The 23,266-nt window shown below is 43.5% G+C and overlaps 1 protein-coding gene across 2 annotated transcripts in view; it reads left to right on the top strand.

The window, feature by feature from the left end:
• The first annotated feature begins 4,230 nt into the window (after window positions 1–4,230).
• The window catches only part of CNTNAP5 (contactin associated protein family member 5), a 420,028-nt gene continuing 400,992 nt past the window's right edge, over window positions 4,231–23,266 (top strand). For both annotated transcript variants that reach the window (XR_012641395.1, XM_074967062.1), the window contains exon 1: window positions 4,231–4,608. Coding sequence is in view for 1 of the 2 variants with exons in the window: in XM_074967062.1 (XP_074823163.1) it covers window positions 4,527–4,608 (82 nt within the window). In the remaining variant the exon portion in view is untranslated. The remainder of the gene's footprint in view (window positions 4,609–23,266) is intronic.

Genomic DNA, 23,266 nt, shown 5'->3' with positions numbered 1-23,266 from the left:
GCATCCCTACATATAGGAATATTGCCTGTCATACCTGCCCCACTTGGGCACTCAAAATCACTAGTCCCATCTGAAAATGTAGATAAGTGCTTGTTCATTGTAGACAATTATTCAGCTAATTTGAATGATGTTTTATTGCCTGACTGGATGACTGCATCTCTGGGAAAAGGAGAAGAGCGATCGTGTAATAAATCACAACGTCCGCTTGTTTGCATATGAAAATAGGTATTCATATAAATAGCAGCACCTCCCTCTACAAACAGTTGTATGAATGGAAGTGTTTGCAGGAACATGATTACTTCTAGGAATTCTTCCTATCTTGTCTGCTTCGATTGTAAGCTCTTCCAGACAGTGACTGTCTATGTGTAAGCACAGCACAGGTCCTCTATCTCAGATGGGGCCTCTGTGCATTGTTGTAATATAAAGACTACAACCAGCTCTACTTCCAGGGCGAAATTCCTCTTGTAATATGTGCCTGTCCAGGTATCTTGTAAGACTGAAATCACTGTTGTATGTGAACGTCTTCCAATAAACAGAACAATAAACAGAGTCTCTCTCTCCCTTCTCCACCTATACAGGCAGCATATAGGTAGAAGAAATACAATTTTAATTTGAGGATCGGCGACCCGCTGAAGAGCTTATTGAGGTTAAGCTAGGCCAAAGAGATGGGTGATATCTTTAGCTCTGTATGCAGCAAGAACAACAGTCATTCTGATCTTCTGCCAGTGTGATTTCTGTCATCTAGAACGGGCACCTGTGACAGCTTTGTCCCCAGTGGCCATCACCCTCTCCTCTGTTATCCTCTCCTCTTTGTTCCCATTTTAATATTGGCCCCGTTCCTGCAGTCTGATGTGCATGAGCGGGACCTTTTACAGGCACATCTCCTTTGTAATTCAAACAGGCATCGATAAGCACAGGCTAGATGCAGAGATGATCAGTTCTTTTGGGGATCTTTATTTATATTGTCAAGCGCCATGAATATTTATGATCATCAGCAGTTTTGGCTCCTCTGTGCACGAGGCAGGCCACATCACTTATGCTACGAGGGGGTCTGTCTACAAGTGTTTAATACCACGTGCACTGAAATATCATGGTGATGAGGATGGTGTGAAAAAATAGCTAGACTGAAAGGTGGTGTTGTCTCATTCTGTATGGTCCCACCTCACTGAAGCATGATTTACATCCAGTGGTCCCCTCTAGACAGGAGCTTAAGAGGACACAGTATCTAAACAGGTTGTGTGCATTAATGAATTCATCCTCATGACATCCCTGTAAAAAGGGGAAGTATAGTTGCCCCATTTAACAGATGGGGAACTGAAGCCTGGAGAGATTCAATGACTGGCACTAGGTCACACAGGGAACCAACAACTGAACTCAGGTCTCCTGACTTCCAGTCCAGTGTTTTAACCACAAGAGGAACTTTTCACTCATTCTATGGAAGAGAACATATGGGCCAGAATGTGGGAAACCATTTAAGAAGGGGTTTACATTCTACTCTTCTTAAAGCACGAATTCATTTTCTGTAGGCTATCAAACCAAACTCTTCTGCTGACAGCCGACCAAAGAGATGCAGGCCTGGTATGTGAAGATTGGATCCAGATATGAATTTACCCAAAATTCAGGGGTGTCCTGACTTGTAATTCCAAACTGGAAACCTCTCTCACCTGAATAACTCTAATAATGATTAATAATCTGCTCCTCATAAAAATCTTGCTGGCAAAAAGCCCTGAGAACATGGCATTATTTACACAATTGTCTGCAAAGAACAGCTGTGTAGCCCTCCCCTCCAGTCAAATCTGTAGTAGTCCTGTACCCAAACAGTCGCAAATCTAAACACATAGGTTTGTTGCTTAAGATCCAAAGTTGCTTGGTGAACAGATGTGTCTGACAGGAAAACAGCAAACTGTAAATATGGCTGAAAACTGATGTGAAAACATTCCAGAAAATCAGTTTCTGATCCTGAAATCAGGTCAATTCCAGCCATCCCAACCACCCGTGTGAGCCCCATTGCAGAATCAGGCCCATGTTTACCAATAACTCTTAATTAAACTGAACAGTTCACTTCTACAGCTGCTTTCCTGTAAACAAAGTGCTAATTAGTTCACCGAGTCAGTTAAAAATTGTACAGTTGTGCCAGGCAATTTGAAGGGACACTGGGAAATTTGAAATCCAGTCAACTGAAAAAAAAAATTGTTTCAGATCCTGACCCTGAATCCCCCTGTTCTGTTACAATCACATTTTCTAAATTTGTTTCCTCTCCCTTCATGTACTAAGAACTAACAACAGGGGAAACTGAACCCATTTTTTAAATCATGCGTACACTTAATCATAGACTTGATTTTACTCAGGTGAGTACTTCCACAAGGGGGCGGGCAGCGTTCTGGAAATTTACCTGCTGATAGTTCCACAAAGGGATTACTCACCTGAGTAAATCTGTTAGTCTCTAAGGTGCCACAAGTCCTCCTTTTCTTTTCACCTGAGTAAAGTTAAGCCCACAGCTAAACGTTTGCAGTACCTAGGCCTACATGACTGACTACACAGGGAACCCAGTGAAACTGGCTCTACTCAAATTGATATCCGCAGAGACCAGGGTAGTCAATTATTTTTCGTCACAGTCCAAATTTCTTGATCAAGATATAGTCAAGGTCCAGACTCCAGAATAACATTTGTCACAGCACAACAACAATGATAATAAGTAAACAAAAAGATTTTGTGGTCCCTTCAAAAGCATCTGGCAGTCTGGATTTGGCCCACGGTCTGCCTATTGACAACCCCGGTGCAGACAATCCGACATTATACCTAAAAGACATTAGGAAAAGCCATTTTAGGTATGGCGTGTAAGAAGAATAGGTACAAATATTCAGGCAGATGGGTGATGTTTGAGTGGACTGTCCCTTTCCAGCTGAATGCTATTCGTAGTTCTTTTTTAATGCCAGCTGCAGGCAAAGTTCCTCCCAGCTTCTTGCTTTCTATGAGTTTCCTATGAGTTCCTCCCAGCTTCTTGCTTTCCTATGAGTTTTTCAACTTGCCAGCAATTTAGAACCCAGCTCTCCACTGGTAACTCATAGGCACTCTGGCAGATGGTCTAACCCTTCTCGTTATAAGGAATGTTTATGAGGGCCCGGAACCACAGCATGGCTCGCCACACAGCCTCTCATGTTCCAAAGAAAGGGTCCTCCAGGATTAAAGTTGGACCGCTCACGCAATCTGATCCCGCACTCTCTCGATGCGGGAGGGGGCAGCAGCAAGGCGAAGTCTCAAGAATCGTTACGCTCAGTGTTCTTGAAAGGACCTTATATTTCGTCTTCTCGGCCACGCGGTGGGCTAAGCGGATGCAGTAAGGCTAATGCAAACTATTCTCCGAGTGCGCTGTTTTACACCCCCGGGACAACACCTTGTAAAATGGCGATTTCCACCCTCCCCGGCCCCCAGGCACGATCATTGCAACCCTTTGCGCTGCTAACAGCGGGGACACACCCATCAAGCAGCGAACTCCCTGGGGACCGGGGATAGCACTTCCAGCCGGCAACCTGAGATGTCCACCTTGCATCTCCATGGCCCTTCAGGTCTCCCCCTGCTTTTAGGGAAGGCTCCGAGCAGCTACCGTAAACACTAATCTTGCGAACCGGATTACAGGCTAATACTAAGGAGCGGTTTCAATCAGCCCCACCTAGCCACGTGCCTCCAACTGACCCAGCCTGGCCACCCGGGACCCTCGCTCCCTTTCCAACCGGGGCCGTTTACACGGGGTGCCCTAATGAGTTTGGGAAGCGCAGCCCCAAACCAAGGCGATGCGAACATAACAGACCCTTCAGCGGATCTTGTGGCTGAAGCTTAGGCTAGAGAGAGACGCAGAAGGAGCAACGTCCCCGTCTCCCTCTCCCCAGGCCGGTGTTTGTCTTTGCACCAGAAATGAGTCCGGCTTTATTTGCACTCTTGGGCAGCTCGCCATTAGCCATCATAACCTCGGCTTTCCCCCTCCACCCACCCCCTTTCCCCTGCACATAGAGCTTCGCAGGGGAGATGCACTGGATGATTCAAGAGGTGCCTTTTCCATTGCCACCTTCTCTGGGGGCGGGGGGGAGATGATTTTTATTTTTTTTTTCAGTTCCTCGCCGGGGTCGCTGTAAGCTGCTCTAGCAGGAGCAGTCCCCGGGAGGAAAAGGGGGGAAAAAAGAGACAGATCTGCTCCAGGCAGCTGATTTACATGGTGATTCTGATGCTTGTCATCAACGCCTGAAGATTGCAAGCAGGGTCCTCCCAGGCAGCGGGGAGGTGGAGCGCGCCGCTCCCGTCGCCTATAAGGAGCTGCCCGGCGCCTGGCTCGCTGAGTCTGAGCTCTGGAGGGGGATTTCAGTGGTCGGCTCGCCGTGCGCCTGGACCTGCTCCTTTAAGACGATTGCTGGAGGAGTGGCTCTCTCGCCCCCGCCTTAGCGGGAGGGTCTGGATGGAGTAAACGAGCCCGAGGAGAGCCCGGCTGGCGTCTGAGACGGGGGAGCCAGGCGCCCGCTCGCCCCGTGCCGACCATGGAGCCTGCTCCCAAACTCTCCAGTCGGTTGGCTTTGCTGCTCTTCAGTGTGTGGCATCTGGGACGAACAGCAACAAATTGTAAGTAGCAAGGGGCATGCCAGAGACCAGCGCAAATGAGCGGCTTTCTGGGGGGTTTTGCCAGGGTGGAGGAAAGCTACCGTCTAGGGTATTGGACGTGACCTTTCTAAGAAAGTTAGCTAAGCTCCTGATTCGCTCAGTCCGCGTTCTCGCCGGCTAGTCAAGGAGTTTGTTACCCCTGAAATGCAAAGTTCAAGTCAGATGGAGAGGGTCCTTGCAACAGTCCTGCCTGCCCGGGGCTTCAGGCTGACGTGGATCCTGATCATTCCTTGCCCGAAGCCCTGTTTGCGCGGCTGGCTCCTTGGACGAGCGCCGGCCGAGACGCCAGTAGTGAGCCGCTGTTGGTCTAGGCTGGAGGCTCGGATCCTGCAGCGTGTTGAAAGGTACTCCCCCCTTCCCAACTGCAATTCGTGTCTCCTCTTAGCTAGCCCGCAGGACGCGAGCGTTTTACCTGCGTCCCGGCTATAAATTTTAGGCGAGCAGCTCCTGCGCGGGGTCCAGGTGTGAAACCCGGTCGACTTCCAAAGTGAGATGAATTCCACATTGCGTTCTGACCTCAAACCTTCCCAGAGCACGAACAGGGGTGGAGGATGAATGCAGACGACTCTGCAGCCTGAAAGGTGCGGTGGTTTTTAAATAACACCATAAGCCAAACTTGATCAATGGCTAGTGTTCCTACCCTAGCACCCAAACGTGGGTAGATCTTTCTCTTCTAAGTCTGACTTCTGTTTCCTTTTCACCGGATGAGAGAAATCCCATGAAATAATTTCTCTCAAAGTACCCCCCCCCCCTTCTATTTGTTTTGGCCCTAGGGTGATGCCAGCTGTATTTGTCACTGCAGACAATGATCATTCTGAGGCATGGTAGGATCTGCTGTGTCACAGTGAAAGGGGAACAGAGAGCTGTCTACGGGTTGCCTCTATTCTTCTAACCCTTGGTGCAGTAATGAACATGCAGATGGGGAATACGACCTTTTGCGCTGCTTAATAATCGTAAGATAAATAGTAGTATGAGATGGCAGTGAAAGACTGAAACGAGAAATGGTGGGCAATATTAACGCTCTACATAAAGAGGGATACCTGAGTCTGCCCAGAAGGTACTGAATAGTATTTCTATAAGTTCTTGCTGGGGAAGTGATGACAGAGGTCAATGCTATGCATTTAAGAAGTCCAGAATCCAAAGATCTATTCATGACTTCAGAAATCAGGTCATGAAATAAGTAGAAGCAGATTAATATCCACACCTCTTGATGTGTTTTTAACCCATTTTGTAAATATAATTTACTCCTGTAATAATGGTGGCTATGGAAGGGGGGGGGGGGGGAGGGAGGGTAGAAGAATCTCGCCTAAATGAAATTTTTGCTGTAGTGAGGTGGAATAGAAAGATGCCTGCGTTCTGATATCTTTTTTGAACGCTAGAGGTCACTATTGCCATATAGATTCCCTCCGTTGGCAGGCTGGAAAGAGGCATATTTTCACATGTTGACATAGCTAAAGAAAGAGAATCGTTTGATAAACAGGGGGAAAGTAAATTCAATAAACACCATAAATATATGAATAGGAATATTTCCCCCTTCTTCTGTTCAGTTGCTCTTAAATGAACAACAAAAATGCTAGGGCGGGGAGAACTTCTTTTTTTTTCTTGGAGCCAATTAAAATATGGTTAATATGTTTTAATAATATTCCCAAATAGTAACTGGCAGGCGATTTAAGACTCAGGCTTGCCATTACTGATACAGTAATAAAGTTAATTTCTAACATTTAAAAGGAAACTCTGCTTTAATGAGTTTTACTATTTCATGGTTGACAGTTTAATATCCCAGTGCCAATAAACCTTTTCCCCTGAACACACACTGCTTCCTAAATATTTAGAAGCCAATCTTTTTAAAGCCTAATGATCAATGGCTTTATTATATGGCACAGATTTTACTTTTTCATTGAACAATGAATTAGCCTGGGGTAGGCTTTAAGTGCTTTCTCTGGGAGCTAAGCTAAAGAGCCTATGTGAACCTGTAATACCTATAAGGTCCTAGGAACACCACAATCATTTTATCCTGTATGAAAACTCTTCACCGCTTTTAAAAAAAAAAAATCTCTGCACATCTGACTAGATTTTCAGCTGGCAGACAAAATTCTAGCGCCATTGACTTTAGTGCAATCAAGCTAGCTTACATCTTCTGTGGATTTGAAACAATATATTAAAAATCGATATATGGGTCAAAATCTTCATCTCTGTGTGCCTAGAATTAGGCTCCCTAAATCCACATTTAGATACCAAAATGAGCTCCTTTTCAGAGATGCTGAGCGCAGAAACTTGTAATGAAGTTGCGGGGAACTGTGAGTAGTCTGAAAACTGGGCAGCTTCTATATAGGAGCCAAAATATGGATTTAGAAGCCTCGATTTAGGCTCCCATGCTTGAACATTTTGGCCAAGGAACCAGACTCTGATCTTATACCCTGGGTAATTCCATTGACTTCAATGGAGTCGCTCCTGGTTTACACTCATGTAAACAAGAACAGAATTGGGAGCCCAATGTTCTCAGTGGAAAAGAACTGTGTTTGGAGTAGGAAAAATCAGCTCTGATACTGAGTCCTATTAATACCAAATATAGCAGTAATGTAGGTTTTGTATTCTTAACTTGAGAGACTGCTAATTTTTTATATTCTGTATTTTTGCATCTACTTTTGCCTTCAACTGTGTTTCTGAGAGGTCTTGGCATTGGATGAGTTAATTACCTCACATCTCTGAATTTTTGTCTCATGATTCCCACTTCTGCTATCTTTCTGAAACTAAACAAAGAACTGCTAAAGAATCTGCTTTGAAATGAAGCGATGGGCAAGGGGTCAGTAGACCTCATTAGAGAGATTAGAATTACCTAATGCTAATAAAACTCCATCAATTCTTCAACCTTGCTTCATTGCAGTGCTTTATTGCATTAAATAACTACAGTAGCAACAGGATTTCTCCCTGGGATATTAATTGCCAGAAAATAGATTGAAAGCCATGTTGCGTACATAGTCTTGCGACATTTTAATTTCTACATTCATCAGGTGGCAGGGAAAAATTGCATAAAACGGATTAAATCTTCTTGAACAAAAATAATTGCATGTTTTGAGATGCAATTTAGTGGCTAAATTATTCCTAAATTGTCAGTGATTGGATACAGGATATTTCTAGCATGCATAAAAAGTAAGAACACAACCAGGGCTTTGGAGCTGTGCTCCAGCTCCAGGCAAAAACCTGCAGCTCCACTGCTCCAGAGCTGCTCCGGGCTCCGCTCCAAAGCCCTGAACACAACACAGGGAAAAGAGAGCACGCGTGTGTGTGTGTGTATATAAAATGCTAATTTCCCCATCTCAAGATAAGTGGAGCTAACTTGTAGCATAGGCATTGGACAGCTCCTTCATTGACTCTGAAACGCCGAAGAGAAAAGCACTGAGAACTAGAGCTAGGAAGAGACTACTGACCGCTACAATATACAGGCCGTGTCTGCCTCTTCAGAGTTAAAATCCTGCATATTGTATTTTTATTTTATTTTTTTTTTTGCAATCACCCCCTTCTGAAGTGCAGATTTTACTTGGCTGCCATCTCTCACATGGGCAAAAAGTTGGAAGTTAAGAATCTCTCTTAGAGAGGAGGCATCTCCCAAGTCCCGTGGGGGGGAGAGGGGAGGGGAGGGGAGGGGAAAAGTAATTCTTTAAGTAATGAATGCTTTGTTTCCGTTACAGTCTCTTCCTTGCCCCTGTATGCATAGATTCAACGGAGCCAATCCACTAGCATTTAGGGCCTGATTCTGAGAAACTCCACTGAAATCCCATTTGCAATGCCCAATCAAGGCTGTGGATGTTCAGCACCTCTCAGGATCAAGCCCTTAAATTCCTACGGAACAGATCCTGCGAAGTCAATGGCAAAACTCTCATTGACCGCAGTGGAGCAGGATCAGGTTTTATATGAGGAGATTATCTCTCTACATCTTTTTGTTTTGTTCAGTGAAATACTTATTGTGGCTCATGGCCAGGCAAAGAGTTGAGTGAAGCATGAAAGATGAGAGTTGGTCACAGAAACGGACATGTCAGACCAAGTATGATGTATTGGACAAAGGAATCTTTTAGGCAGTAAACACGATGGGTCTGCTGACTCCAGTCTCACTTTGCGCTGCCCTGAATCGAGAGGAACTACATAGAAGTCAATGGAGATGGACAGACGTAAATGTGATCAAGTCAGTAGCGACTCTGGCGCTGGCTATTTGGAACCCTGGGGGCTAGTCAGGATTTACACTAGTTTAAATGAGCAAATGGTGCCTCTTGGTCAATAGCGAGGAAACAGCAGGTTTGCCATAGGCTAATTGATTTTCATGGGGTCATAAATGATAAACTTAAAAAAGACCCGTTGGGTCGACCAGTGATGCTCAAAATGTGGTCTGTGGAGTACTTGATGGTAGGCTGTGCAGAGTGGTATGATCCCCTGGTATTGGCTCTTGCTCTTTGTCTCCAGTTCCTAAATGGCCATTAAAAGAAGCTAAAATTCATGAATACTTTACTTTTTGTCTGTAAGGAATTGATATAGTTACTCTAGAGATGTGTGATCATGAATGAGAGGGGATCATTAATGCAAGGGCTTCTGGATATTTCTCTCAAAATGTGGCCCATGCAATGCCAAAGCCCCAGACACCCTAATTATCAACACCTTGTATCATGGACACTGCATTATTGTCTTTACTTAACATTCATTCAGTTCTGCTGAGCCAGAGCCAATCAGTTCAACGGAAGTCTTTCCATTGACTTTGGATCGTGCTCCCAGCAAGCAGATGGCATTATCGACTGCCAGGGCAATTAGTATCTCTGTATCAAACAAGGAAACTGTCTGCAGTTCTGTTGTTTATGATGAAAGCACAGCAAAGTCTTTCATGCAATTAACAGCAAGAGAAAATTGTTTTCAAATGGATTCTAGGATAACATGAAACGTGTTAATTTCATACTGTGGGAAATATTGCGATTCTGCGCATAACACTTTTAACACACACTTTCCAAGAATGTTGCAAGTGTTTGCTAATTTTAGCTCACAGATAAGTGATGCTATTCCCATTTTATAGGTAGAGAAACTGGGGCACGAGGGTGATATAGCAAGTTAGAATGAGAACTTGAGTCCAATTAAGGTGCACAGGTGAAACAGTGGCGGGGTACAATTGAATGAGTGCAGGGACTGCTTCCTTTCATTTCCCCCTGTCGGTAATAGTTTTCTTCAGTCTTTTCTCAAGGAAACTCCCATTTAAGGCAAAGGATAGAGTGGAGCCCAACAGGATTTGGCCCTGTGTAATTAAGTCTTAAAATCAGTTAGTTCTTGGAGACTTTAGGTGGATCAGTAGGTGAAACAGGAGGCATCATTACAGTTATAAGCATGTCTGCCTAGTGTCAGAGAAAGAGGAGAATTTGTGTACACAGTGCTGGTTTGATGTCCCTGATGATTAACTTCTTGTGTTAATTTTGTCTCTGCATTGTCTAATTGCTCTGTGCAGATTTGTGCTGCTCGATAATGTCATCTGGTCACTGGATCAGTGGAAGTGATGGAATTTGAAGTGATGACAGCATTGCAATATAGAATTCTGAGAAGAAAGTGGATGCCAAAATACATCCACCAGTATCTTATTTTTAACTAGCAATCCTGCTAGCAGTGTGTGGTTTTAAAACCAAACAGAAATACCCAAACTCTAGAATTCAGTAGCGGAATAAAAAAATTGCTCTGACAGATGTTCAGTAGGTGTCTCAATATTTGCTGCAAAAATATAGGAAACTAATTTATGAAAAGAGAAGGCATGTAGCCATTTGAATTTTGTATGTGCCATGAGGGACCTTGCCTGGTCTTTTTCGCCAGAAAGATGGAAAAAATCATCTTGGCTCTGTTGCCTCTGCACAATGCTACCTGCTTGTCGATAGCACTGCCAATCTACAGTAGAACATCACAGAATTTGGAAACTTCTGGCAGAAGCTCATGTTCAGAGACTGTCAGCACAGCGTTTTGATAAGACAATACAAAATCCTTCATAAACTCTACTTCCAGAAACGTCTCTTAAGATATATTAGAGTGGTGGGTGCCGTACATGAATAGAGATGAATTAATATTGCCTACATAAATAAACTAGGGATCAAAAGTCCGAGTAGCTTGTTCTCAGTGGATGATCTGAACATCTTCTACTGCAAGTAAAGTGTGGACCTTTGAGTGAGATGGAATTGTTCTAACTAATTTTAGCTTCTCTTGTTGTGCCTGGTGTTCCTCCCTGGTGAATTCAGACAAAACTGGTGCTCTGCTCCTGAGAGATTCCAGTGAAACCATTGAGTGGTGAATCTCTTAGCTGATGAATGCCCAAAAGATGGCAACGCAGGAAATGTGGTCCAGTTATTACAGCAGAGGACTGGAAGTCAGTCTGCCACTGATCCAGTGTGTGACCTTGGCAAGTCACTTAGCCTCTCTGTGTCACTTTTTCCAGTTAGATAATGAAGGCCTTTCTCTTCCACTCTCCTTGCTCCCGTGAGATTGGTGAGTTGTGCTAGAGACTGAACACTGATCTGTGTCAAGTGCCTGGAAATCCTGTGATGGTAGATGGGAGGAAGAGTTCCGTCCAGTTCTATTTAGGGATTTCTCCAGAATGCAGCATTTCGACAAAGGACAAACCAGGAGTGGGTTTCAGGCTTGACTTCAGATGCCACAGCAGCATGTCCATGACATTTCTGCCATCTTTTGTCTAAACTCCGCTGGGTGTGGAAAACAGATGCTGTCTGATTTCTTTTTGGCACCAGGACAAAGTCATGGGTTGATGGTAAATGACATGAAACTCATTGACTGGTGGAGTTTTCCTTTAGAGATTTTTGTGTTCCTTGGAGCTCTTGGCTTATGGAAGGGAACACAGTATGGACCGGATTTAAGGAAGCTGTTTACATGGATCCCAGCAGAGAGAGACAGCTGAGTTTATCATAACTCTGTTATGTATCTCTTATAATACATAGCTTTGTAGTTAGTGTTTTTTGTCCTTTCTCCAGGCTTCCTTCATTTCTAGACTGACAGAAAGCTTCCCTTGACCTCAAAGCAAATCACTGTTAATGGCTCGTACACTAAACAATTCACATCACCAGGGTCAACACAGAACTTCAGTGGTGTGGGATTCTGCTGGAGACAGCCCCCTGCAAGACCGTAGCTGCTGACTCTGTTTTATAGCTTGTCCTTTCAGTATGTAGAGCAGGGAGCACATACCATGGAGTGCAAAAGGTGTAAAACTCCTCCATTGACACTTCAAATCCAGCCATCCCATGCCTGAGGACTAAGCCATCTCCATGGTGAGCAATGTCTTCTGCATTTGAGGACAAAAGATGGGGTTGGTCCCTTAATATATTGTTGGAGGTTTCTTATTCATAACATCAGTCATATTCAATAGCTAATTCCTTTGCTGTCGTGGATCATTAGCAAGGTCTCTGAGCCCAGGGTTAGTATATTAATTTGTTTTCCCCCAAGGCATGCCTAATGTGGGAGAGGAGAGCATGGAGGCTTTAACGCTGAGTAGGCAGGAATTATCAATGGATCAGGCCGGCAGTCTGTCTAGTCTCAGATGGTGGCCAGTACCCGTTTGCTTCAGAGGAAACCCTGCAGTAGGTAACTGTGGGCTAACCTGACTCTGGTGAAAGCTTTCTCCCAGGTCCCAGCAACTGGAGGTTGGCTTATACCCAAAGGCGTGATAAAATAGCATAGCTTAGTACTGTCCCATGGCTATATGGTATCCTTTGGGGCTGGGCAACCAATTTTTAAAAAAAATATTGCACACATTTTCACCAATCAAAGCTCTGTGTTTGGTTGCTGGTATTTGTGGGGCCAGTTTCTTTGATCTACTTCTTAGCATATGCGCAGCGTGTCTCAGGTGACATGTGACCAGGATTCATCACCGAATTTGGTCCGCTGGTTGGATCATTCATTTCCCTGGCCCGGAAACTGACAGGGAGCGTGGCATGAATGCTGAAATACTGGGCATTGGGGGGGGGAAAGGTTTGGGAATTCTGGAAAGTGTACAAATTTTACCAGAATTATTATTCCGAAAATTCCTATGCTAAGTGCATTACATGCTATTGGCTGTTGATTGTTCTCTTTTTTAAAAAAAAAAAAAACTTGTCATTCAATTCGAGAGTAGAGACAATGTGATATGACTTGGGTCACCAATCACATGCCACAAAAAACCAGTAGACAATATGAACAACCTGGAACTTCAATAACTTTTTGCATGAATTATCCCTGGCCTGATGGCACCCAGCGGTGAGGTGGGTACTGGGATCTATTGCTCTCCATTTGCCTCTGCACAGCAGCGATTGCATGATTGCAATCCCTTCCTAAGATAATCCAAGGAGGTGGGAAGGAATGACAATGAGGTGAGACCAGGACCATGGCCCCTTCCTCTTTCCCCCATGCACTAGCCAGTAGCACCCCCGATGTAGCTGCAAATAAGCTCACACTGTGTGCAGGGGAGCTCAAGGGACGAATTCCTCCTGGATCACCTGCCAGGGGGAAAAAGATTCGTGCTGCCCTCAATGTAGACGTGTGCATTACTGGTATGAGTGAGCAATCAGTGAATCCTTATGAGTAACAAAACCCCGACTTCGACAGATGCTTGATTTGTGAATTAGAGGGGAAAAAGGCTAAATATGCATTTTTTTTAAATAAAATTCACCCAGCTCTAGTGTACATGAAAACAAAAACACTGTGCACATAGGAACTCATTAGACACATTAATCCCACAAATGGCTGAGCCTGGAGAAAATCTGCTTTTGTTTTAGAAGGCAGATTTACTCAAATCATCTCTAATTTGATTTGCTAGTGGGGTATAATTTAAGTCAAACAAGTTGGCAGCATCTCTCAATATGTGAATGTCTATATATTCAACCGAGGATGAGGGCTGCCTGTCCGACAGGGTGACGAGCAAGGGAGAACTCATTTTGAGCGCTAAGCGTAGCTAGTAAAATAGAATTCGGAGAAACAGTGGCGAAACCCAATGCATAGCAGCTGATCCTTTGACCCAGCTCCTCAATGATGATACCAGTTGTGTGTTCCAGGTATCCTGGGCATTATCTATCCTCTCCATTGCATCTGGTTGTGTCACAATCTTAAGACATTGGCTTACCTTGCAGGGTGTCGTTAGTCCTAGTATTCTCACTTAACAGTTGGGGAGCAGAGAGGCTAAGTGACAGTGACTTGCCCAAGGCCACACAGGAAGACTGCAGTGAAGCAAAGAATTGAACCCAAGTCCTAGTCTAGTGCCCTAACCACTGGACCATCCTTCCTCTCTTGCAATAGTTTCCATGGACATCGTGCAAAGCAATGCAGGAAAGGGGCAATCTCATCTGCCTGGGGACAGGTGACCTCACAGCCCACTCCAGATGAGGGAGAAACAGCATTCTCCTCACAGAGAATACTCTGCACCCCAATGACACTCAAAAAGGGAGGGAGTAGGAGATACAGACCTTTCTTTATGCCTTTGGCTTTCTTGACTTTGCTTTCTCTCTGAAGCCTGTGCTAGTCACTGCAGTGTTTCAGATAGGGCAGGAACAGGGAGGTGGGGAGAGAACTCCCCAAATGGTGAATGTGTGCCTGGAACATGTTTGGAATTCAAGTGCCAGACTGATGGTTGGAAATTTGGCATAAAGTTGAAATATTCCGCATGAAAAAAGCAGCGCAAGAAGGCCTGGTTTGCTCCGCCTCCGTGGCCACCGGCAGACTTAAACTTTTTTGCCAGTGTCTCCTAGGTTTGAATGTGGAGACGCTAAAGACGGAAATAGCTTTGTAGGTCAGCCAGTCTACCTCTCTGTCAGAGCGGAGCTGTCCCCCACAGCACACATCCCAGTGTTTTCTCTCCAGCTACTCTCAAGCACCCAGGGCATTTGCCGCTTCTCTTAGGGAGACTATTCCACTACGTAATGAATCTCTCTGTTGGGAATGTTCTTGATGCATTATTCATTTGATTCCATTACTCCTGCAGTAGTTAGTCTCATTTAACATCTGTCCACCCTTGGTGTTTGCACGAGAGCAGTAATGTATTGTCCCTCCCTCCCCACCAAAAAAGAGAGCTTCTCTCTGGTTTATCAATATTCCCTAGTAATGTAGGGTAGACAATGCAATCTTCCAGGCATGCTTTCACCACACCATATAAAGAGGGGCTATTACCTTCCTAATCATTGCTGGTTTTTTGTATGTGTCACCCCAAATTGCTCTGGCATGCCAAGCTCGTATCCGACTTATTGTCCACTACATAGCCCTTGGAGTGTTTTTGGTTACTAATAATTCCAAGCAAGTATATTGCTTGTCTTGGAACAACCTTAAGGAAAGAAACAGGAAATCTGTCTCAGACATTCGTTAGAAAAGGTTGCCCTGTAGCTCTCCGTTGACTAGAAAAGTAACAACACACAACCCTTCCTCCAGCCCATGTCCCCACCAAAAACAGGAGCACTCACCAGCAAAACAAACTCAGGATTGCTGTAGGTCTACTAAGAATTGGCCAGACGCTTCACACGATTAGTGTGACAGCAGTATGTTCATCCGTTAAGTCTAATCAACTTCATTAAGACTGTTCATTGAGAAAGTAAGGTATTATTACTCAAAATGACTAGGGTTTGAACAACTGACGCTTGGTGTTCTGTTTGAAAATACCTTCACCATATAATTCTCTTGCCCTATTGGGAGACTTTCATTAAGACTGTAACAATTATTCACTAGGTAAGCACAGCCACTGGAATACATCTGGCTAACTACAGGCCCGATTGTAATACCTTTACACAAACAGAGAAGCATTGAACTCAGCCTTGCATTTAATGCAAATACTGTGTTCTGGGTAAACAACGAATGGCACCTAATGTAGAATTCAGAGCATTACTTCATCCATTGCAGTCAGCAAGTATATCAAAGGAAAAAACAGTTGTCAACCGAGAATAATTGTTTATATAGCACAGGGTTCCATTAAGTTAGAAATTTGGTTTTTTAATTAAGTTTTCTGCTGGAAAAAACAATGATTTAACTAAAAGGGGAGGGAAGAATGTTCCATGAAATGTCAAAGAATAATAAACTTTGCAGACTGTCAAGGTTCCTCCCCCACTCTGAACTCTAGGGTACAGATGTGGGGACCTGCATGAAAACCTCCTAAGCTTACTTTTACCAGCTTAGGTTAAAACTTCCCCAAGGTACAAATTAATTTTATCCTTTGTCCTTGGAATAACCACTGCCACCACCAAACTCTAACTGGGTTTACTGGGAAACGTAGTTTGGACACGTCTTTCCCCCCCAAAATCCTCCCAACCCTTGCACCCCACTTCCTGGGAAAGGTTTGGTAAAAATCCTCACCAATTTGCATAGGTGACCATAGACCCAAACCCTTGGATCTGAGAACAAAGAAAAAGCATTCAGTTGTCTTACAAGAAGACTTTTAATAGAAATAGAAGTAAATAGGAGTAAAGGAATCTCCCCTGTGTAGATTCAAAACATAGAGAATCCCTCTAGGCAAAACCTTAAGTTACAAAAAAGACACACAGGCAGAAATAGTCATTCTATTCAGCACAATTCTTTTCTCAGCCATTTAAAGAAATCATAATCTAATGCATACCTAACTAGATTACTTACTAAAAGTTCTAAGACTCCATTCCTGTTCTATCCCCGGCAAAGCAGCCTACCGACAGAGAGAGACCTTTTGTTTCTCTCCCTCCTCCCAGCTTTTGAAAGTATCTTGTCTCCTCATTGGTCATTTTGGTCAGGTGCCAGCGAGGTTACCTTTAGCTTCTTAACCCTTTACAGGTGAGGATTTTTCCTCTGGCCAGGAGGGATTTTAAAGGGGTTTACCCTTCCCTTTATATTTATGACACAGACATTGTAAAAATCCTCAACCCCACTAAATCCTCTTGTGTATGTTTTTTTCCAGTGTGTTTGAAGTTATGGTCTCAACAGGAAGTGATGTGGTCAGTATTTAAGGTATTGCAAGCATAGTGAGTGTTTGTCATATGTTGTTGGGTTCCCACATGTGCTAACTGCAATCAGAAAGCCAGTGTGTGTCAGAATCTGTCCTTATCAAGAAAATATTATGACATTTTTCAACTGTAGCTCTCAGGATTCTCTGCAAAGATGAAGTATTGTCTCCATTTTACAAATGGAAAACCGAGCCCCAGAGCTGGAAGTACCAGTTTTATCCTCTGGGTTACACTCCTTCCCCTAGATCTAGATTAGAAAAATAAATATGCATTATAAAGACTGAAGCCATGGCAGAGTTCAGACCTACAATGCTGGATCTGTCAATCAATTCAGATTCAGAAAAGACCTCTCAGATACAGAAGACTTCTGATATTTTGCAGGTCAGTGCAGAGTTTTGAGTGTGAGTGTTTCACAACTATTTGACAGCTGCTTGCCAAAATGGACCAAAAAACTAAGTATCCATTGGAAAATCTGTTTTGCTTGTTTTGTTTTTTTTCGTTCGCTCTAGTATTTTTCCAACATTAGAAGTGGACTAGAAAGAAACAACTGCTCTGTTTGCTTCAAAAAGCATCTGGATACATAATCTCATCGTGAAAATTGGGGGTAGGTTTTGAGGGGGGGTAGGTTCTGTTGTGCTGCTGAGGCCTAGGCATTAGCGATAGAATTGGGAGTCCTTTCCGTAACTGTGATAGTGTATTTAAGCAATGAAAGGCTTAACTGGGTGAAAGAGTTAACGCTGTTTGTGTTCACTTAACACAAAGATACCAGAAAACAGTATCATTGGCAGGAATGGTCCCCCAAACCAGCTAACTTTAAACAAATACTGCAGAATTTTGGTGGAAAGAGAATCTTGAATTAATAATAATTTGTACCACATTCTCTCAATCCACCATTTATGTTAATCCAATCAAGGAAGAGAATAATAGAAATTTAGGGCTGGAAAGGACCTCCTAGAAGTCATATAGTTCAGCCCCCTGCACAAAGGCAGGACCAAGTATACCTAGAGCTTCCCTGACCGGTGTTTGTCTAACCTGTTCTTCCACAGCTGGCCCTGGAAGCCTATTTCAGTGCTTGGCTAAACTATTCTTGTCCTTAAAAAAAACTTTCCCTAATATCTAACACAAATCTCCTTTGCTTCAGATTAAGCCCTTTATTTCTTGTCCTATCTTCAGTGGACCTGGAGAACAATTGATCACTGTCCTCTTATATTAGGAGCCATTAGGAAAGCGATGGATAATAAGATAGTACATATCATCATGCTGTTGCATAAATCCATGGTACGCCCACATCTTGAATACTGTGTGCCGTTCTGGTTGCCCCATTTGAAAAAAGATATTAGAGTTGGAAAAGATACAGAGAAGGCAACATAAATGATCAGGGATATGGAACAGCTTCCATATGAAGAAAGATTTAAGACTAGAACTGGTCAGCTTGAAAAAGAGACAGAACTCAGGATCTTGCCGTCTTATTGGAGAAGATTGAGTAGATCTTGAATGATCCTCTTCCAGCACATGTTCCCTCCTCTAGCACCTCCTTTTCTGCCTTCATCCCCGTCATTAGCCCTGAATTCCCTCACTAAGTCTCCTCTTAAACAACAAAGGAGTCTGGTGGCACCTTAAAGACTAACAGCTTTATTTGAGCATAAGCTTTTGTGGGTAAAAACCTCACTTCTTCAGATGCATGAAGAAATGAGGTTTTTTACCCACGAAAGCTTATGCTCAAATAAAGCTGTTAGTCTTTAAGGTGCCACCAGACTCCTTTGTTGTTCTTGTGGTACAGACTAACACGACTACTCCCTGATACTTAAGTCTCCTCTTGTCCATCCCAACTACTATCCTCCCCTCACTGCCACTTGCTCCTCATTGTCTTCTGGCTCCTTGTTCTCATGCTTGAACCTACTCTAGAGTCTCACATCCCCAGAAAAACACTCTTACTATTGTCCCATTTCCCCTTCTCTAGCATCTACTCCAACGTGGTTTCCACCTTCTCTTCTCCACTGATACCGCTTTCACCATAAATGACTTCTTCCTGGCTTGATTTTGAGTTCTCTACCCCACTGTCCCCCTCTGACTTTTCTTCAGCTTACAGTACTGTATATCACTACATCTTCCTTTGTGTTATGCTTTCCCTTCATTCTGTGCCATCTTTCTGACCACCTTTTTTCAGCACGTCCTTTTATGGCTCCTACTTCTGCCTTGCACCCACCCCATCCCCAAAAGAACCCCACCTAGATTCCTCTTTCTTTCTGTCTGAGACCTTATCTCTGGCAGACATCATATGGCTTTAACAATACCCTCTATGCTGATGACAAACCTCTACCTTTCCCGGCTGTTCAGTCCCAAACTGAATAGTCTCTCTGACACATCTTCCTGACTCACTTGCCAGCAGCTAGACTTCAAAGTAGCTAAAAATGGAACTGTTTTTCCTCCTAAATCCTCTCCATTTCTGCCTTTGTCCATTGCATTGGAAATGCCGCAATTCTCCCATCACTCAGGCTTGCAACCTGGTGTTTGTATGACTCCCCGTACATTCAAGCTGGGTCCAAATCTTGCCACTCTTTTTTTTTTTTTTTTTTTTTTTTTCATCCACAACAAATAAAAAATGTACCCCCTTCCATTTTATGTTTAATCCTGCCTCAGTGTAAGGAGATAGACTTGAAGTCCCTTCCCGCCTTATGTTTCTGTGATCCTAAAATATTTATGCTGATGGCTACGGTGTTGTCTACGCTCTCATTATCTCCTGGTAGAGCTGGTTGAAAAATGCAAGGTATTTTTTTTCCCTTGACAGTTTTGTAAAACATCTTGCTTTTTCTGAATTTTCCTTAAACTTTCCAGTGGGGAAAATTTTTTATATCCCCTACGTTTCCTCCTCTTTCTTTTTACTTTTTGCTAGTAAAAAGGTGGGTGAAGCAGAGGAAAGAAATAGGGAGTGACCCTGGCAAAACCAGAGAATTTAGAAAGGAACAGGATTTTCATTTCAAAAGTAAAATGCCAGTTTGACCAACTAATTTTTCACAATCTCTATCTTCCACTTCATCTTCCAAGCCCCTCAAATACTGCTACTGAAACTATCTTTGAGGTGTATTGAGGACTATGTTGGCATCGCAAGCTATCCCTCGCGGGGTGGGGGGAAGAAGTGAAGGGGCAAGCCGAGGCAGTTTCCTGGTCTTGTTTGCAGGCTAAAGGGCTCTGTAGCAAAGCAGGCATGTGATCCAAGTCATTCTGAAAGTAGCAAGGTGGGGTGAGCTGTGCTTAGCTACCTTAGAGAGCAGCCTGTTTCGTCTTCGTGTTGTTCTGGAGCCTAAGAAATAAAGCAGTGTTATGTGGCAACCTTCCAGCAAGAGTATTTATGTTTTCATTTAATTTCTCTGTGTGTATGCGGTGATCAAAACAGTCTTCCTTACTGCTCGATCAGGCCATGTCTTCTCCTCTCCCTCAACATCCACCATATCAAGGTGAAACTTCTCATTCTTACCTGCATGTACCGCCTAACTCTCTGCTCCGGTCTATATCTTAGATCTTGTGTCATCATTCTCAAAGTGATTTGATCTGCTACTCACGCCAGCCTTACAACCCTCTTTACTTATCTCTGCCACTACTGTCTTTGTGCCGGCTTCCCTGCCACAAGCTATGACCTCCAAAACTCTGGGCACCTTTGGTTCATATCTCTCCTTACAGATTTAATGCTCTGTCCACATCAACGTTCCATGAGAGGTGAAATGAGTTAAGTGTGTGTAGGATAACCTTAGTTATTTGGCTAGTTTGTTTTTACTGCTCTGGGTCTCCCAGTGCACCTTCTCTGTGTCTCATTTTAGACTGAGGAAGAGACTTCCTTAACTTCTACATTGGAGTATGATTAGGATTATTATTATTCATTATTTATTAGCATTTTAAGGCATCCATCGCCATGGAATCTTTATAATGCACGAATGTCAAGGTATTTGATACAGTAACAAACTATGCCTGTTAAACAGCAGGCTTCAGAGGATCAGCTTCCAAACAGGGAGGAGTATGGGCTCCATTAGTAGAAGGAAACTGCGTTGTTCAGTTTGGAGCTGCAGTTCCAAATTCCAGCGGTTTTTCTTGTTAAGCTAAAGGAGCAGTTTTGCCAGATCAAGATCACCTCTGTCTGCATCTTGCTCTGTTGTTTCTCTTGCACCCAGAGTTCATCTTCTGGCTCTCTGCTGAGACCATGAGAAACTGGTACCAAGAATCCTCTCAAGTAATATTCCCAAGCTATATGGTAACTTTTCAGAAGTGTCTTCAAAGACCAGATATAACACAGAAGGAGCTAGTGGAAAAGAAAATCTGTTGCCAGGGGAAGAGGGAATAAGTGACCATGGAGATCCTTGCGCGCTCTTTCCTTCTTCCACCAACAGGGGAGAGATTCCATGCCTTCCAGTAGGACATGTAGCACTTGCCTTATATACTTGGAAGGTCTTGAGAGATCAGATCTTAACATCATGGAGTTATGTATAGAAAAACAACTTATTTAAATGTGAAAGGTCTAAAAATGTGTTGTTGACAAACTTCCTCTTCTTCTGAGGCCAGTCCAGCGGTTTTTGCATACAGAGATAGTAATGGTCCCAGTAACACAGTTAAAGAGCAAGGATGGACTTGTTGTATGTCCTTGGGCAAGGCACTTAATCTTTCTGTTCCCTGACCTTAGTGGGGGAGGGGGAGACTTCCAGATAAGGCCAACAATGAGTGATAATTTAACTGGGGTTTTCTGTAAAGCTTGCTGCATGTAGAGGTGAAATGATGACTCTGTGGTTCAGTATAAAGGGTATACTGGTGCTCGGTATGATCTGCATCTCTAACTCAGATTCATGCTCATAAATCCTTGTATGCTACCCCCGCAACACTGTGTTCTCCTCACACGTTTATAAAAATAATGCCCATGAGATCATTCAGCCGAACTATCAAGGAAGAGCAATTCTGAAGGCTAATGTTTTGGCTCGTCAGGTTCTAAAAATAAACAAGGCACTCCCCTCCCCACCCCCAACCTTCCCCAATGTGGGGGGGTCTCATGTCTGCACCACGGGAAATCCGTTCCTGCACATGGTGTATGATGCACCGCATATCTGAGAACAAGCAGGAGCCCTAAAATAGTACTCAGAGGAACTGTGCCAAAAGAGCTCCTCTGTCTATAGATCCTCATACATAATGGGTGTAAATATCCCTCAGCTTTCTTTACTACTTGTTGGCCAACACATGGTTTAAGTGAAATGATCCACAGCTACCCTCAGGTGTGTCTCTTCCTTGCTTTTTTCTGGGCTTGTATGTTATCTTATTATTTTTTTTCCCTTCCCTAACTTCATGACTGTGTATTTGCTACAGGGAGCAGCACAAGATTCCTATCTGCCAGTGAGACAAGTCCACTTGCATCTTTCTGGTTTGGAATGTAGTTTTTCCTTTTTCCTCGATGTAAAAAATAAAACAATACCCGTACGGTGTACTTTTCAATTCAGTGTGTGGGAAGCTGCTGCCGTTAATTGCACTTGCTATAGAGCACTCTCCACTTTGCAAATATGCCTTTTTTGCGTCACTCATATTTTCTGATATTACCCCTGCTGCAGTATGCTCCTGTATAACCTAATATGAGGAATGGCTTAGAGGTGTGGGCTCCCCTCACCCAATCTTTGGAAATGAAAACAGCACTGTAGCAGGGATTTTACAATATTTTTTTCTAATACTGTAAGCCACCTGGCCAAACAGAAAACCCAAAGTAGATCAGCTGTTTGCTCTCTGTGGAAGTAAATTAGTGTGAAACCTGGTATCCTGTTTCCTAGTAAGTTTTTAGCCTGTGACTTCCATGCTTCCGAGAGGAGACTCTAACTGATGATGTGATGGCACTTGAGGACTGGGATGACCTACTGTTACCATAAAATAAACAGGTCTGTTTGTTCAGGATGAGTAGAGATGGAACTACGCTGTAGAATTTGTGACTGGCTTTGGAGCCGAACTTGTCCAATGATTGGGGTTACTCAGAATTGGCTTTGGCCTATTATCGACTTAGGGGAAATCTGTGAAGTTTATATGTGAACGTCTAGGAGGGTCTAAAATTGGGATTCTGGTTTGAGCGCACTTGTAGCTAAAAAGTATCCCAGGCAAAACACTTTGTGAGGTGATGCCTTCAAAAATAATGGGATTGGAGAGGGAAGCATGTGCAGAGGGAAAGTGGCAACAAAAGAAATATATGCTTTTACTTGTAATATTCAGATGTCTCCCAGAACATGCATGCAGAGTTCAACTGAGGAATTTTTTGTGCCTGTCTCTAATTACTTTTTTAATCAATAAATGGAGCTGCTCTATAGTTTGCCTGAAACAAATTGTCACCAAAATATGGGGTTTATTTGAAAATTGACCCCCCCCCCCAAAAAAAAAACCCTTTCTGATTTTTTTTATTTATTTAAAAAGGAAATTTCTGAACAAATATTCATCTAGTTTTGAATGGATGTTTAGATTTCAGTTTCAAATGCAAACAAACAAAAAAACCCTAGGAATTTTGCCCTCTTCACCGTGGTTCCCCGCCACCCCCCCTCCCCGTGTGCTCTTTCTCTTGCCACTGAATAAAACAGAATGAATGTGTAAGGTGTTTGTTTTAAGGAAGCTTATGATGCGCTGTACCTCAGGGGAACACCCTACACCCCATCTTAATCTTTATAAAATGATTG

The sequence above is a fragment of the Natator depressus genome, chromosome 11, assembly GCF_965152275.1.
Source record: "Natator depressus isolate rNatDep1 chromosome 11, rNatDep2.hap1, whole genome shotgun sequence".
NCBI lineage: Eukaryota > Metazoa > Chordata > Testudines > Cheloniidae > Natator > Natator depressus.
Note: the sequence above shows the minus strand (reverse complement) of the source record. Positions and strands in the feature narration are given on the sequence as shown.